Source organism: Seriola lalandi, unplaced genomic scaffold (assembly GCF_002814215.2).
Source record: "Seriola lalandi dorsalis isolate HSWRI2012SDOR001 ecotype SW California unplaced genomic scaffold, Sedor1 jcf7180002054690, whole genome shotgun sequence".
NCBI classification, from domain to species: domain Eukaryota; kingdom Metazoa; phylum Chordata; class Actinopteri; order Carangiformes; family Carangidae; genus Seriola; species Seriola lalandi.
The window spans coordinates 920487-934613 of NW_019525243.1; the positions used below are offsets into that span (position 1 = coordinate 920487).

Here is a 14127-nt window from a genome sequence, read left to right on the forward strand (position 1 = left end):
ACTTTGTTGCTACAGTAGTCTTGAGTGAGGAGTGGAGAGAAAGAGAGACAGAGAGGAGTAAAGGAGGGAGGGGGAGGCAACAGAGAGACCCAACACTCAATAGTAAAAAGGGGCATTTTGAATGTGGAGCAGAGACAAGCATCGACAGAATTACACATAATTATTCCAGCCAGCTAAGCCTCCACTCTTGGTGTAATTAATGCCATTCAGCTGGGAGAGGGTTTAAAAATATATTACGGATTGTTTCAGTGATTCCTTCACATTCAACAAGTCTATTTTAATGAGTCCCAAGCAGACACTTCTTACACTCAGCACTAAGCTTGACAACCTTCAAGAGATATTGGAAATAAAGTTTGAAGTGAAACTGGAGGGCCTCCTGCAGGATTTTGATGTCAGTCAAGTTAGCTGAAAATTAAGTTTGATATTTTCAGTCACCAACTAGCTGTATCAGACATTTGATGTAAAATCTCTCAATCTCACATTTAACATTTACTGCATGTAATTCAAAATACATTAAAGGATTTATTTGCTGAGAGTAAGATATGATGTAGCATTCAACACTGTTGTTCTTCCAGGGGGTGGCTGTAAAATGTAATTTACTTTAATATACTATAAAAAATAGTTCAAGGTATGAAACTGGGAGTCAGCTGTGTTCCGCGTGCGTTCAGTGTTTCTTTCCTTCCACTAATGAGTTTTTAAGTAGTGAGAGAGTAAAGCTTATAATAAACAAGCTTCACTTTCTGGCACATATAAGTTATTAAATAAAAAAATTAAAAAAACACCTACGCTTCTATATTTATAGTTTCTCTAACTCGTGGTATTTCCCACAAATGTGCCGAGTGAATTATCAAGTACAGAGGAGCAACACCCACAATGATGAAGATGAGATATATATAAATATATATATATATATATATATATTAAAAGCAACAAGGCTGAGATCTATCTTGTAAAATAACCAAAGCAAGATATATTGAATTAACATAACCAGGGCAGCTTTGCAGGCAAAGCAGAGTGGAGCAGGAGGGCCCTTCAGATCTCAGCGCCATCACTTGAGGAGCAGCGCTGTGTCTCCGCCTACTATTGTGTAAGATGTTTATTGTTTGGGGCTCCCCATCAGGAGTTACAACAACACCCCCTCCCTTCTGCTCTGTGATTGGTTAATGAGGTCCACTGCTCCATTCTGAGCGGAGGAAGTGATTGGCCCTACCCCTACACTGCCACTAGGTCTCAGTGACGGCCTCGTTGGAGGCATGTGTCAGCCCACATCATGCTAACTGACACATATATGATGTCACCCACAGGGGTAACAAATGTCCCGGAGAGTGGTAGAGCAGCCTAAACCCAACGCCCGCATCTGTGCACATGATAAAGATCATTATCAGTCGATGAGAGGTAAACAGTCACTGAGTGGGAAATGAGAGAAGACAAATTGGCTGTATTTCATATGCAAATATATTACAAACGCAACAGACAGTTACAGTTACGGAGATGTCAACATTGAAGACTTTGGAACAACCGCGAACAGCATGGAGATTATACACGACAATATAGCATAGTGAGCAGACTGCCCTGCAGAGAAGGAGCAAACATCTACCCCTCTGAAATGTGTCAATGTATCACCTGTAGCTGCAGCTGCCCTCAGGTTTACAGAACTTTATAGCAAGTATTGTCTTGTCAATCCACAACTTTACTGATTTAGTTCACTCTCACCGACCGTATAGCTTTTTTTTTCGGTTTTCAGTAAGCAGCTGTGTTTTTGGTATAAAAGCTCTGAAAGCCCACTGTACAATACCTACACTACACTACCTTCTGCACAGACAGCTAGCAGATAGCTGATGAACATTGTTGAGCATTTACACAACTGCAAATGAATGATAATGTTGCTCCATAACTGCTGGATATGTAAATAAGCAAATGTTTGCCAACATATCACAAAAGGTGATGATATGAAAATACAGTTTTCAAAACGTGATCCAAATACAGTTATAAACCAACTTCCGCACATCAGACAATCTGAGACATGACCACTCAGATGTAACTTGGCCACAGTTTATAATCGGTCATCAAGTAGACATAATATCCACCACTGTTTTCACTCTGCTGTCTTTCTTCTGCTCTGAGTAGTCACGCTGTTTGCTTTATCTTTGCCAAAACTCTGAAGCAAGAAACCAGACTGTGTAAAAGGCCACACTGACTTCATCCTCTCTCTCACCCTAAAACTTCCACCCATGCAACCGCAAATCCTCCTGTGTTTATTTAGTCTTGTACTTATGTTCGCCTTTATCCTCTTCTCTTCCTCTTTCCACCCTCTCTAGATTGTTGCGTCTTCTTTCTCTTCTTCTTCTGCTTCCAACTGCGTCTCCCTCCATCTCTCACCTTTCTTTCTTGTGCCCAGACGTAGTGCTCTCTTCCCAGTGACGGTTTCTCAACTCTCCAGATGGCACAGTCATTTCCACAGACGTTCAGCTTCAAAGGCTGGGGAGGAGGGGTGGGGGCAAGGGGGAGAGCAGAGCCTCCACCATGGTGGCGAGTGATCCAGCACTGAGACATACTCACTCTCACACCACTGGTTCAAATGAGATGATCTGACATTTGGAGAAAAGTTCAGACAGCAGGCAACACTGTTTAACACTATGATGCTTAGGCAGTAACAGCATTCCTGCAGAAAGTAATAATGAATACGTCAGACCTGAATTTAACTAATAAAAATGTAATTTTCTGTCATATTTTGTCATGGTTCAACCTTTATTCGTGTGTTAAATTTACCCAAACCAAAAGCTGGAGTAAAACTGAACTTGAAATTTCAACACATGGCGCTGCAACTGTTGAATGCCTATCCATCTGACTACTGTGCCTAAATGCGACATAACAACCTATTATGTATTTCAGCATAATTTGATTCCAGTGAATACAGTCACTATGGTGAAATGTTAACTTGATCAAATCATTAATGGGATTTCCTAACAAGAAAAGTGGCATAATTATTTCAATTAATGGATAATTCACATTTTTGCCATTTGAGTTAATAATCATGACTTCTATTAACCTAGGGAATTTTTTTTTCAATCATTTCATTCAATTAGAGGGCAAAAGATATTTATCATACATTTGTGATATATTTCTGTGTCTTGTGTCTTAACAACAGTCTAAAGCCCAAGGATATAGATAGGGCAATAGTACCGAAGACATTTTGTGATATTGTTGATTAAAAATTACTTAAACGATTAATTGATTGTATAGACAGCTGGTGATTATTTTTCTGTCATTTTGTTTAATTGACTAACAGTTGCAGCTCCTATCAGCATGCTGTCTTCACCCTGGCATTTCGATCGTTCTTGTTCTTCATTTTATTCCCAAACTGATGGGATCTCTTTAACTTTATAAGACCTTTGGATGGGGATTACATTTGGTTTCAAACCGTCCAGTGTTGGAATTACATACAGCATTTACTGGAGAAGTTTAAGTCCACACAATAGTCACAATAAAGGTGAGTGGGAATAAAAAAAATACAAGATGCACAGTGAGAGAGGGAGAAGAGGGAGGAGTATTGATGTCCAAGTTCAGTGTATGACGGCAATGCATGTATAGCATATAACTCAGCATGTCCATATGAGAGGATGTATCGTCTCCACAGTGGACCACATCACAGCCAACAAGAGAACCAAGAACTTCTCTAAAATGTACATTAAACACACAAACCAATGTATTGTATGATGAATTGTAAGGTCGAATAACAAGGTTTTTAAATTATACTGAGGTGAGTCACATAGTTCCTATGGTGACCGGAATAAGTAGGTAGGTGAATGAACAACAATCTCTGGTTATTCAAGAAAACGCCAGTATATGTAATGCAGCTGAACAGAAACGTATCACATGTGATCACATTTCATCTGTAACTCTGTAACATGCATCCTACATCCCTAACCAGGAAGAACCAGACATTAGGCTTAACAATAAAAAGGGTAAACCAGGCACCACCCTGGGAACTGCAGTCCTCCACCCACACACAGAGACTTTAGTAATAAAGACATTTCCTCTGTCATGGCACTACTTTAGGCAGCATTCCATCGCTGGCCGTTGTGCAGTGGAGGTGGGTGATAACAGGAGGAGAAAAAAAGCAGCTATCTAGCTTTTCATTGCACAGCAAGAAGCTCTAGGCAGCCCTTAATCTGCCCACGCTTACGAAACCATAAACTGATATCAACCATGCAGGGGGAATGGATAAAGATGAATGATCACAGGAGTCACGCTTTATCCCCTTTTTAATAACTTTTAGAAGGTAACTGTTCTGCTGGTGAGCTGTGCCACACACATGAAACACTGTCACCTTTAACATTGTAGATACATGTATATCATTGTGTACATCATCAGTGACGGTGTTGCAGAGGCAAAAGTTTTTAACTTTACATTCCTGTCTCAGAGAAGCAGCTCTTAGACATTCAGTTCTTGAGCTTGAATGCATGAATAGCAAGCTAGGTTTGCATTCACAGAAAGAAATGTATGCTTTGATTTTGAGTCTGACAGTAATAAATATTTCTCTGCTCTGTATGCCTTACAGCCCCATGTAATAACAAGCCAGTGTCCCATGTCACCATAGTGCTATCAACAATTACAAAAGCCATTATGCATCCATTCCATGAGGAAAAGAGAGAGGTCTTTACATCATAGCCTCTGGAGATTATCCCACTATATGGTTCTCAAAACAGCAATGCATTCCTTATGCACACTCTACAAGAACAAACCCTGTCTACAAGAACACACATCTCTCAGACCACTTCTATGATGTATTCAAACTCCACTGACAAAATGCAAGTACACAGTTCAGCCCCTGCACACATATGTATACACCTGATGTTAATATTAGGTATTTGAAATTGTATTGTCATTTAGAAAACAGGTACATGAAATTTAACTTCTATGTAATGTAATCACATGTACATGTACATGTACATGTACAAGTACATGCATGCAAACACACAGACATGCATATCATACTGCAAGAATGAGCACAACATATCCAGTCATATTCCCATCTCCTATGATCTGAAAGAACTGTGACTTTCTGAGTCTGCAAAGCTCTGGTTAAAACATATAAAAGGCAAACATGTCCATGTGGATGTAGGACAGATCTTCTCACTGCAGCGTCACTCCACAGAATGACACTCATTGACATGAGAGGACACAGATAGTAGTAACGCTGGTGCAAAGATACTGGGCCCTCCTGACACAATATTTTATATTGTGTTTTTTGTTTCCATTTTGTGTACAAGTGTCTGACTGGTGATCTAACCTTTTTCTTCAAACTTCTGTAGTCTCCGTTATAACTCCTACTCTTTACTTTGCCTTTCTCCCCTTTAGCTGACACTGTATCAGATGTCTAGAGAGAAATGTTACACTAGCAAAGACGGTGGCAACAGGGTGTTGATTTACGGGCATCCAGTATGTGGCACCCTGGCTCCAAATAAAGATTACTGTAAGGTAAAGTGTACTATAACTTTTTGATTCTTCAGAGAAAGAAAGAAAGGTGTTCAGTGTTTTTTAGTCTTTCAGTATAAACACACTGAGCATGTTTACAAGAGTGGTTTTCACACTGAAACAATGGGCGGTGTTGTCCAGCTGCCACACCTGTTAACGATCTGGCCACTAATTGCTCTGTGAGCAGCTGCTGCTAATGGCCTTCGTTAAGTCAGACCTGGAGCGCTGATATGAAGGAGACACAGAGGGATATAATAAGGCCAGAGGTTACTCTCAAGTCCAGTCAGTCTTGATAATCTGTTTGTCTCAAACCATAGCTTCTGAGGAGTACAGGGTGCAGCTTCTCAGCGAACAGCCATGGCTCTTGGGTGCCTTTTATGGTAAGTTTTACTGATGTGAATTTCTGAGCACTTTTTTAAATTACTTTAAAAATAGATACTTAAATGTTTGTTTTACTTGCCTCTTTTGCAGTGTTTCCTGGATTTGTTTTTTGCTGTTTGATGGCAGTGCTGGTTTACCAGCTTTAAAAGGTAATGGATTTTCTTCTTAATTATCTCATTAGGCCTTGAAAATATCTATTTAAACTTAATTGTCAATTCTGCAGGGTATGGATATCCATACACGGCTGACTCGCGTAACCTAGCTGATGATGGAGAAGATGAAGGGTTGACCTCTCTGACCTTTGAGGGTTACTGGCCGACTTCAAACAGCCAACCAGCTGACGGTGTATACACAAGCTATAACAAGCCTTTAGTTTCACAGCAGCCAGTCTCTTTCCCAGCTCAACAAAAACTGCCTAACACACCTGGTGCACCTCAGGTAGCGAGACTTGTAAATGGTATGTCGAGAAACTGGGGCCTGGAAAACCTTGACAAACCACTCATCTTTCCTTTAAGAATTAACTACCAGCTGGGTCATCCAGAAAAGTCTCAGCCAGGCCCTATCCAACCTCAATCACCATCATTTAATGTTGCATCTTCAAACAGTCTGCACGCCTCTCCAAGCACTGGCGGTGCTACTCATTATGCTAGTTCAACTGCATACTATGACCCTGCCTCATCTTACACCTCTCAGGCTGCAAAATCTCCTAGTTCTGACTCTTGGCAGCCTGAACCAGTTAACCGTGACCATGGTGTAGCCGACTTGAACACTGGCTCCAGTGCACATGGAGGCGACTCAAGTAACGTGCCCCATCTTGTCTTTGAGGATGTCTTTCAATATCCCTCTGCAAACACAGAGCCAGCTGCTCCAAGTCATGGTGGCATCTCAAATGCTGGAGGGTACAGCCAAGCTCATTATGTGAGTGAGGGGTCTTTAACTGAAAATGCCTTAGAAACCTCATTCCCAAGTTACCCAGCTAATGTAGGTGCACATCCTAGCTCTGCATTTGGGAAAGGAAGCTCATCCTCTAGTTATCAGCCACATGAGCGGACCTCTCCTCAGCTTCCACAAAAACCAGTCATCGGCTCTCAAGTGGCCTCCCAGAGAGTGAGTGAACCAATTCCTCCTCCTCCAAGCTATATTAGCCAATCCAGAACTGGCTACCAGCGAGGTGGGTATCTCTATGCTAAATCCATCTACTCACCAGAATTTCCCCCTCCACCTCCAATACCTGTAAGCTCGCTGGGTGTCAAAAGGCCTGCAATGAGTTACAGAGCTGCCCCTAAGGGTGTAAAGAACCCTCAAAGGTATGTCCACAACCTCAAACTGAAGTCTGCAAGTGCTTATTAACGAATATCCTTTGATGAAATTAAGCCTAATCATTTTGTCTTCCAGCGCCAAATGGTAACCATCATGGATATTGATGGGTCCAGGCAACAGGTAAAAGTTTCATTTCATCTTGATGTTTCAAAGTATTTGTATTGACTATTAACCTCTGCTTTCTTGCTTGCAGACTTTTTCCTCCTGAAGAAAATAAACGTTTTAAAATTTGAACTGTTTCTGTGTATGCTCTTAAATTTGCATCCTCATTCAGTAGCTGGTCATGGAGTCACTTGAAACCTAACTGTAAATGTTTATGAAGGCAGAGTGAATTGGAAAACGATGTATGAACAAGACAAGTTGTGAAAAAAGTGCATCTTCTCTGGTTTCAGTGTGAAGCATGGAAGCTTTAAACACAGCAGGAATGTGTTGAGCTTGTGTTCTGCCCTTCAGGTCAAACAAATGTTGCCGTCTACACTAGTTCTGATCCTGCCACAACTGCACCAATGTACACATGCAAGTGGCTTACCTTGGCATTGAAATCCTTGTTTTCCAAAGCCCCTGCAACAGACAGGCACAAATGTTGTTAACGTGGGGTTGCTTAGCTCTAAAACTGTCACTATTTAACACTTTCTCGGTTAAATCATATATATATATATTTTTTTTTTTTTTTATATAAAGCTGAGTCTGAGCACACGCGGCGCTCGTTACACCTACGAAAATGGGTTAAAAGCACAGTATCTGCAAGATTACATCTAGAATATTAATGTAAATATTAGCCTAAACTTGAGCACAACCGTCACGAAAGGCTGTAAATGAGGGGGGGGGGAGAGAAATGTCATTCTGCCATCAAAAGTGAAGTGAGTCAGGCTGTCTGAACAGACAGGTGTGCATGAGGGACTCTTACCATATGAAGTCTGTACAATGGCTGCAGAACGTCGGCTGCTTGAAAAACCTGGCAGTAAATTTGTGGTTTTTCACTTCATGCACATTTTTCTGCCGCAAAGCACCTTTGCGGGCGAATCGGTTCCCAACCCCAGCTGAGTCATTATAATGTAAAAGATGGTCAGCCATAGTAAGAAAAAACAAAAAACTACACAACCACGACTTCGCGTTGTCCCGACCGATTTCTGTGAGGTTCTTGTCTCTTCACAGCTCTTGACAAGTGGTGTTGTTTGTGCTGGAGCGCTCTTGACAGTCCGCACGCCTCCCCTCTACCTGGTCCACAGCTGAGCGCTTCTTTTTCATTCACAGTGACGTCGGCGAAGTCTGCTTTCACGTACTGTGGGAATTTTTAACTTCAATTTCAGCGCACAATTAACACATTTCTATTAGAAGTGACTTTTGGATACCTAAAAACACACAAAGCACGTCCACTATTACACTGTGTGTGTACTAGGTCAGCCTATTTTGTTACTGGTGGCCCACAGGCAGCCAAATCTATGGAAAAATAGTTCTAACATTAATGATGTAAAGTGAAATGAGGTCCTATCTGCACATTATTGATGCATAGAAATGCACCCGAGAGGCCAGGATGAGCTATATAGGCTACATATTAAATATGATCAGGCCTACACGATGGAAAAAGATAAGAGAAACCTTTCAGTCATCATAATGGTGTGCTAAATGTACTTTCTATCAACATTTTTTTGTAAGACATTAAATGGTTTCTGAGACATAGGCTTATCTATTGGCATTATGATCAGTGAATGTTTTCGCTATAGGCTGCTATACATTTGTACATTTTTGTGAATTTATCAGCTTTTTCACCTGCAAAGTTTGAAAAGGTTTTAACTTGATGGGCCATGTTTGCCGCATGATAGTAGGCTGTAATTTCAGAGCTTATTTTTCTTTTACATATGACCAATAAAACCAAAAACACTGGATGAAGAAAAACATAGGCTACGAGGAGCACTTGAAGGCGACATGTCCCTACATCCGTTGCTGGTGTTGTGCGCCACCCTGTGGACTTAAACTACATTGCAAGTTTTGATCAAGCTGAGAATTATGCATGGTATCAGGAAGACCGGTTGAAATACAGCAAATCAAGGTCATTTTTCATTCCTGAATCAGATTCTCGACAGTGGCAACTATTTCAAATATTTCACTATAATTTTCTATATTTCATGTTGTTCAAGTTGAGACTCGAAGTCTATTTTAGTTCAAACAGGGATGGAACATAATAAAAGAACAAATAAATTTTACAACAGTGTATAGTGTAATGAAATACCTTGTCTTAAAACAAGCCGGGAAGTAAGGATAGCTTGCAACTTGAACAACTAAACGGCACAGAAAACAGCTTCAATATAGGATATACAGTGGCTTAAGAAAAGTATTCAGACCCCTTCACTTTATTATGTTGTAGGCCTACATGTGTTTATTGTAAATGGATAAAATTGCCCATCAATGCTCTGTAAGATTGGATGGGAAGTGTCTCTGAACTGCCATCTTCAGGTCTCTCCATATGTTCCATGGGGGTTAAGTCTGCGTGCTAGTTGGGCTAGTCAGGGACAGTTGGAGACTTGTCCTGAAGCCACTCCTGTGTTGTCCTGGCTGTATGCTCGAATCATTGTTGTGCCAAAGGGTTACCTGTTGCCCCAGTCTCAGGTTTGTACTCAAGAGCATGTTTTCTTCAAGGACCTCTCTGTATTGGCTGTATTCATCCTTCTCTCGGTTCTGTCCGCCAGTCTTCCAGCCCCTGCTGCTGAGCAACTCCCCAAATCATGATGCTGCCACCATCCTGTGTCACTGTATGGATGGGATTATCCAGGTGAAAGGCAGTGCCTAGTGTTTGCCAGTTATAGTGTTTGGACTTCTTTCAAAAAGTTCAATTTTTGTCTCATCAGACCAAAGAATCTTTTTCCTCATGCTTGCAGAGTTCTCCCATCTCTGCAGAGGACCTCCGAAGCTCTGTCATAGCGACCATTGGGTTTTTGGGTATATCCCTAACCTCTTGCTCCATTTCCTTGCACTGAACTATGCCTTGCCTTAATTGTATAACAAAGGTCAACAGGGAGTTCTTTGGATTCCATGGCTTGGTTTTTGTTCTGACATGCAGTATGAATTGTTGGACTCTGGTCAAGTTCACATCTCAGGGATAATTAAAGCAAACAAGATGCACCTGACAATTTGCAGTGCCACAGCAAAGGGTCTGATTAGTTTTGTAAATAAGAAATTTCTTTTTCAATTTCTTTTAAATACATTTGTAAATTTTATCGATCTAAAATTAAATCTACAGCACAATAATGTGTGTAAAAAATGAAGGGTCTGAAGTCACTGCATGTGGCGGAAGTGAATGAAAAAAAGATGTGCAGTTTCTATGACAACAGGGAGACGCTGCGTTGCCACGGAAAACGGATGTGGCGTAGAACGAGGACGCCAAAGTTTTTGAACCGTTTTGAGCGGCGAAATCACTGCCGAAGGTAGGACGCTTTTTAGTCCATATATTACATTTTCTCCTACACTATGCATTTTAAAACACGCTATTAGTCTTTTCACGAAAGCCTGTAAGAGGCATTAATGGACAGCGAGCTCTAGGCTGGTGTGCTTTAGCTCGGCTAGCGTTAGTTGCAACATGTTTGCTAATGCTTGCGCTAGTATCAGTTCTTTAAGGAGTATCTAGCTAATTTGTTAACTCTGCTATTTATAGTTATTAGATTGGAATAGTTCTCATGTAATGTTATGCTAACATTACGTTGACACGATGCTTCCATGTTTCATATAACAAGATTTTCGCATTGTTTTGAAACTGAGTAAGTCAGCTGGAACACTCATTGTAGCTAGCTAACGTTGGCAATGCTTGTCAACAGAGTAGTTAATGTATTTCTTTTTAGCCATAATAACAATTAGATAATAATTCCCTCAGGACACCATGAGCAAACGTGAGGACTCATGGGAGAAGCTGGAAACAGAGTTTGACCATTTTCTACTGGACATGAAGCCACATGTCCTTAAACACCCCAACAAGACAGGTGATATTTAATTTCATTGCCATTCACTACATTAAACATAGTTAAACATCACTGATCTGGCAAACTTAACTACAGGGTCTGTTTTGTGTTTTTTGTGCTGTTTCAAGAACACGTATTGTGCTAAGTTAAGCTAATATGATATGTTTCATCATCTGTAACATCATTTCACCTGTCCCTTTTTCTTCCATTGTTGTCAGAGCGCCAGCAATGTGCCATATGGATAAAGAAGCTGTGTGACCCAGCCACATGTGGTTCAGGTCTGATAGGGCGTAAGAACCGCAATATGTATGCCCGTTTGCTCCTTCACATGCTCAAAAGAGGAGTACTGGAGGGGCCTTTTACCAGCAAACCAGAGCCTGGAAGCCTCAAGACGCTCCCTGCCTACATGGTAAGAATGACCGCTTCATCATATCATAAACATAGCTGTATTGCCATGGAGTAGTCCACAAAACACTTTTGCATCCTAATGTGAATTATAATGCACTTCAAAAATGCTGTCATTGTCAAGTTTATTTGAAGAGACTTTTTTTTTTAATACAACATTTCCAGACAAGGTTACGAATAAATGGATTGCATATACTGATACACTTCAGTAATCTAATCTAATCTAATCTAACATAATACAATATAATATAATATAATAGAATCTAATCTGTCTATTTATTTTAATTTCTAGTCCATCTACTTTGATGAGCCACTGAGTGGTCGGTCTGTGCAGCACAGCAACGCAGGTCTGCCTGACTGGGTGACAGGAGAGTTGGGTGGTTATACTGATGACAGCTTGACTGTCGGCCTGCTTAAAGACAGAACAAGTTCGACACCTATTGCAACTCATCACAGGTACTTTTCCACTGTACATCATCTTGGTCAAATATACACAGGTATAGGATGAAAATTTCCCTAAATAAACATGAGAATGACAATCATCTGGCTTCATTGTGCTCATAGATTTAAATGTATTTGCAAGGTACTGCAATTTAATTTTTTTTTTTTTTTTTTTTTTAAGTATGCAAAATCAAATGCAAAATTTGAATTAAATTAGTTTTCTTTCCAAAACCACAAACAAGCATGTGGTTATTGAGATTTTTAAGGATCCCAGCTTAATAGATTTGATAATAATCATGCAATGATGCATAATAATGCATGTTATGTATGAGCCAGATTTAAAGGTAGGACACCTGGGTCTGTACTGTTTTGAGTCACAAATATTACCTACATTGTTATACAGGGGCATATTTTTTCCCATATTATCCCTTATAACCTTTGATCCTGCTTACAGTTTGTTAGAAATAGAATTTTTTTTTCATGCTTATTTTCGTGAGATTTGCTGTTCGTAGCCTGATTGTAGCTCTATTTCTTCTTAGCTGTAGTCCATTGCTTTAAAACATCCAGCGAGCTGTAGGATTTTTTTGCACATCACTGTTGTATGTTGATGTAGAAATTCATGTTGACATGGAAATTTTTCCGTCCTTCTCTGACCTCTCACATAGGTTTTTTATACTTTAGTGATCAAACCATGTCAATCATTTGTCATCACAAATTATTGCAACCCAGCTATGTTAAACATTAACTTAACTATTCAGTTGTGTTTGCATGCCTTGTACTCTTGCACGGCATACATTACTTAGTGTCATGGCCAACAATTTGTTAAATGTAAAATGGCAGGTGTCCTAATAATTTGGATTGTGAATGTTTAAGAATATACCCTCACCGTGCACTTTATTAGGAACACTATACTAATACTGGATAGGACTTCCCTTTGCTCTCAAAACAGCCTCAGTTCTTCATGGCATGGATTCCACGAGATGCTGGAAACATTCCTTTGAGATTCTGGTCAATGTTGACATAAGTACATCATATAATTTCTGCAGATTTTTCAGCTGCACATTCATGCTGCCAATTTCCTGTTATAGGAGTGCTATTGTATTTAGATCTGGTGACTGGGGAGGCCATTGAATTTTAGTCAGCAGGCCTCAGCTCAAGTTCACTATCATGTTCATGAAAACAGTTTAATTGCTGTATATTCATGCTAGAAGTAGCCATTAGAAGGTAGGTAAATTGCAGCCACAAAGGGATGCACAAGGTCAGCAATAATATTCAAATAGGATGTAGCATTCAAACGATGATTTATTGGTATTAAGGGGTGTATCACCCGCCAACGTAATAACAGCCCACAAACGTAATAAACCACAAAAGTAATACAAATCTGCAGCTTTTTAATGTAATAATCCCACAAACATAATAAATTTCCACAAACGTAATAGCCGTTGCCTACTACAAATGTAATATGTTTGTTACGTTTTTGGGATGGTGAAAATCTTCAGCTTTCAAAATTGTAATAACTTCCCACGAATTTAACATGAAAATTAAAAATGATCTTTGTGGTCATTGTTGTTTGTTTATTTACTTATACACCTGCCAATGGGTTTGAGTAGGGTGGATGTGGGTCTTAAAAACCCCTGACCCGCATATCACTACTTTTGACATAGCCTATTCTTATATAGGTTCTTGACTGTTTAGACTGATCAAATGTTGATGTAATAAACCCCATCATATCACCTGCTATTACGTTTGCGGGAATTTTATTATGATTTTGGGATAATTACAATAAAAGCTGCAGATTTGTATTACGTTTGTGGTTTATTACATTTGTGGGCTGTTATTATGTTGGTGGGTGTTATAAGGGGCCCAAAGACATTTCCCACACCACTGGAGAGGCAGTCTCTCCTTAGTTCTTATGGTACTTTGATATAACACACACCAACTGTAACTAACACAGGATGCACATGCTCTCAATCAAAATGTCAAGACAACCATGCCTTACTTGGTAATGACTTTCTCTTGGTTTAAGACTCATTGTTCTTCTCTTATCGATGTACGTCAGCCATCTTAAACATCCCCGTTTAACTCCTACAAACATATATCCTGCTGGTATATATTTTCAACATTCTCAGCACACGTACACAGGAGCAAGGTT

At 40.0% G+C, this 14127-nt stretch overlaps 3 protein-coding genes across 6 annotated transcripts in view; 2 read left to right on the forward strand and 1 right to left on the reverse strand.

Moving 5' to 3' along the window:
- The window catches only part of prkcab (protein kinase C, alpha, b), a 102302-nt gene extending 93928 nt beyond the window's left edge, over nucleotides 1-8374 (reverse strand). The window contains exons 1-2 of one of the 2 annotated variants that reach the window (XM_023423316.2): nucleotides 8087-8374; nucleotides 7709-7740 (exon numbers count right to left, since the gene is read on the reverse strand). In XM_023423316.2, coding sequence (XP_023279084.1) covers nucleotides 7709-7740; nucleotides 8087-8253 — 199 coding nt within the window. In that variant the 5' untranslated portion in view covers nucleotides 8254-8374. The remainder of the gene's footprint in view (nucleotides 1-7708; nucleotides 7741-8086) is intronic. The other variant, XM_023423315.2, reaches the window with a different exon arrangement.
- LOC111667576 (uncharacterized) lies at nucleotides 5751-7299 on the forward strand. Its single transcript, XM_023423317.1, has 4 exons — nucleotides 5751-5858; nucleotides 5950-6008; nucleotides 6083-7166; nucleotides 7255-7299. Exons 1-4 carry the CDS (start codon nucleotides 5836-5838, stop codon nucleotides 7265-7267), a joined length of 1179 nt encoding a protein of 392 aa, XP_023279085.1. The 5' UTR covers nucleotides 5751-5835; the 3' UTR covers nucleotides 7268-7299.
- A 2153-nt stretch (nucleotides 8375-10527) lies between the features above and the next one.
- cep112 (centrosomal protein 112) overlaps nucleotides 10528-14127 on the forward strand; it is a 99773-nt gene continuing 96173 nt past the window's right edge. For all 3 annotated transcript variants that reach the window (XM_087178511.1, XM_023423220.2, XM_023423219.2), the window contains exons 1-4: nucleotides 10528-10601; nucleotides 11045-11150; nucleotides 11348-11538; nucleotides 11827-11990. In XM_087178511.1, the coding sequence (XP_087034637.1) occupies nucleotides 11051-11150; nucleotides 11348-11538; nucleotides 11827-11990 (455 nt within the window). In that variant the 5' untranslated portion in view covers nucleotides 10528-10601; nucleotides 11045-11050. The remainder of the gene's footprint in view (nucleotides 10602-11044; nucleotides 11151-11347; nucleotides 11539-11826; nucleotides 11991-14127) is intronic.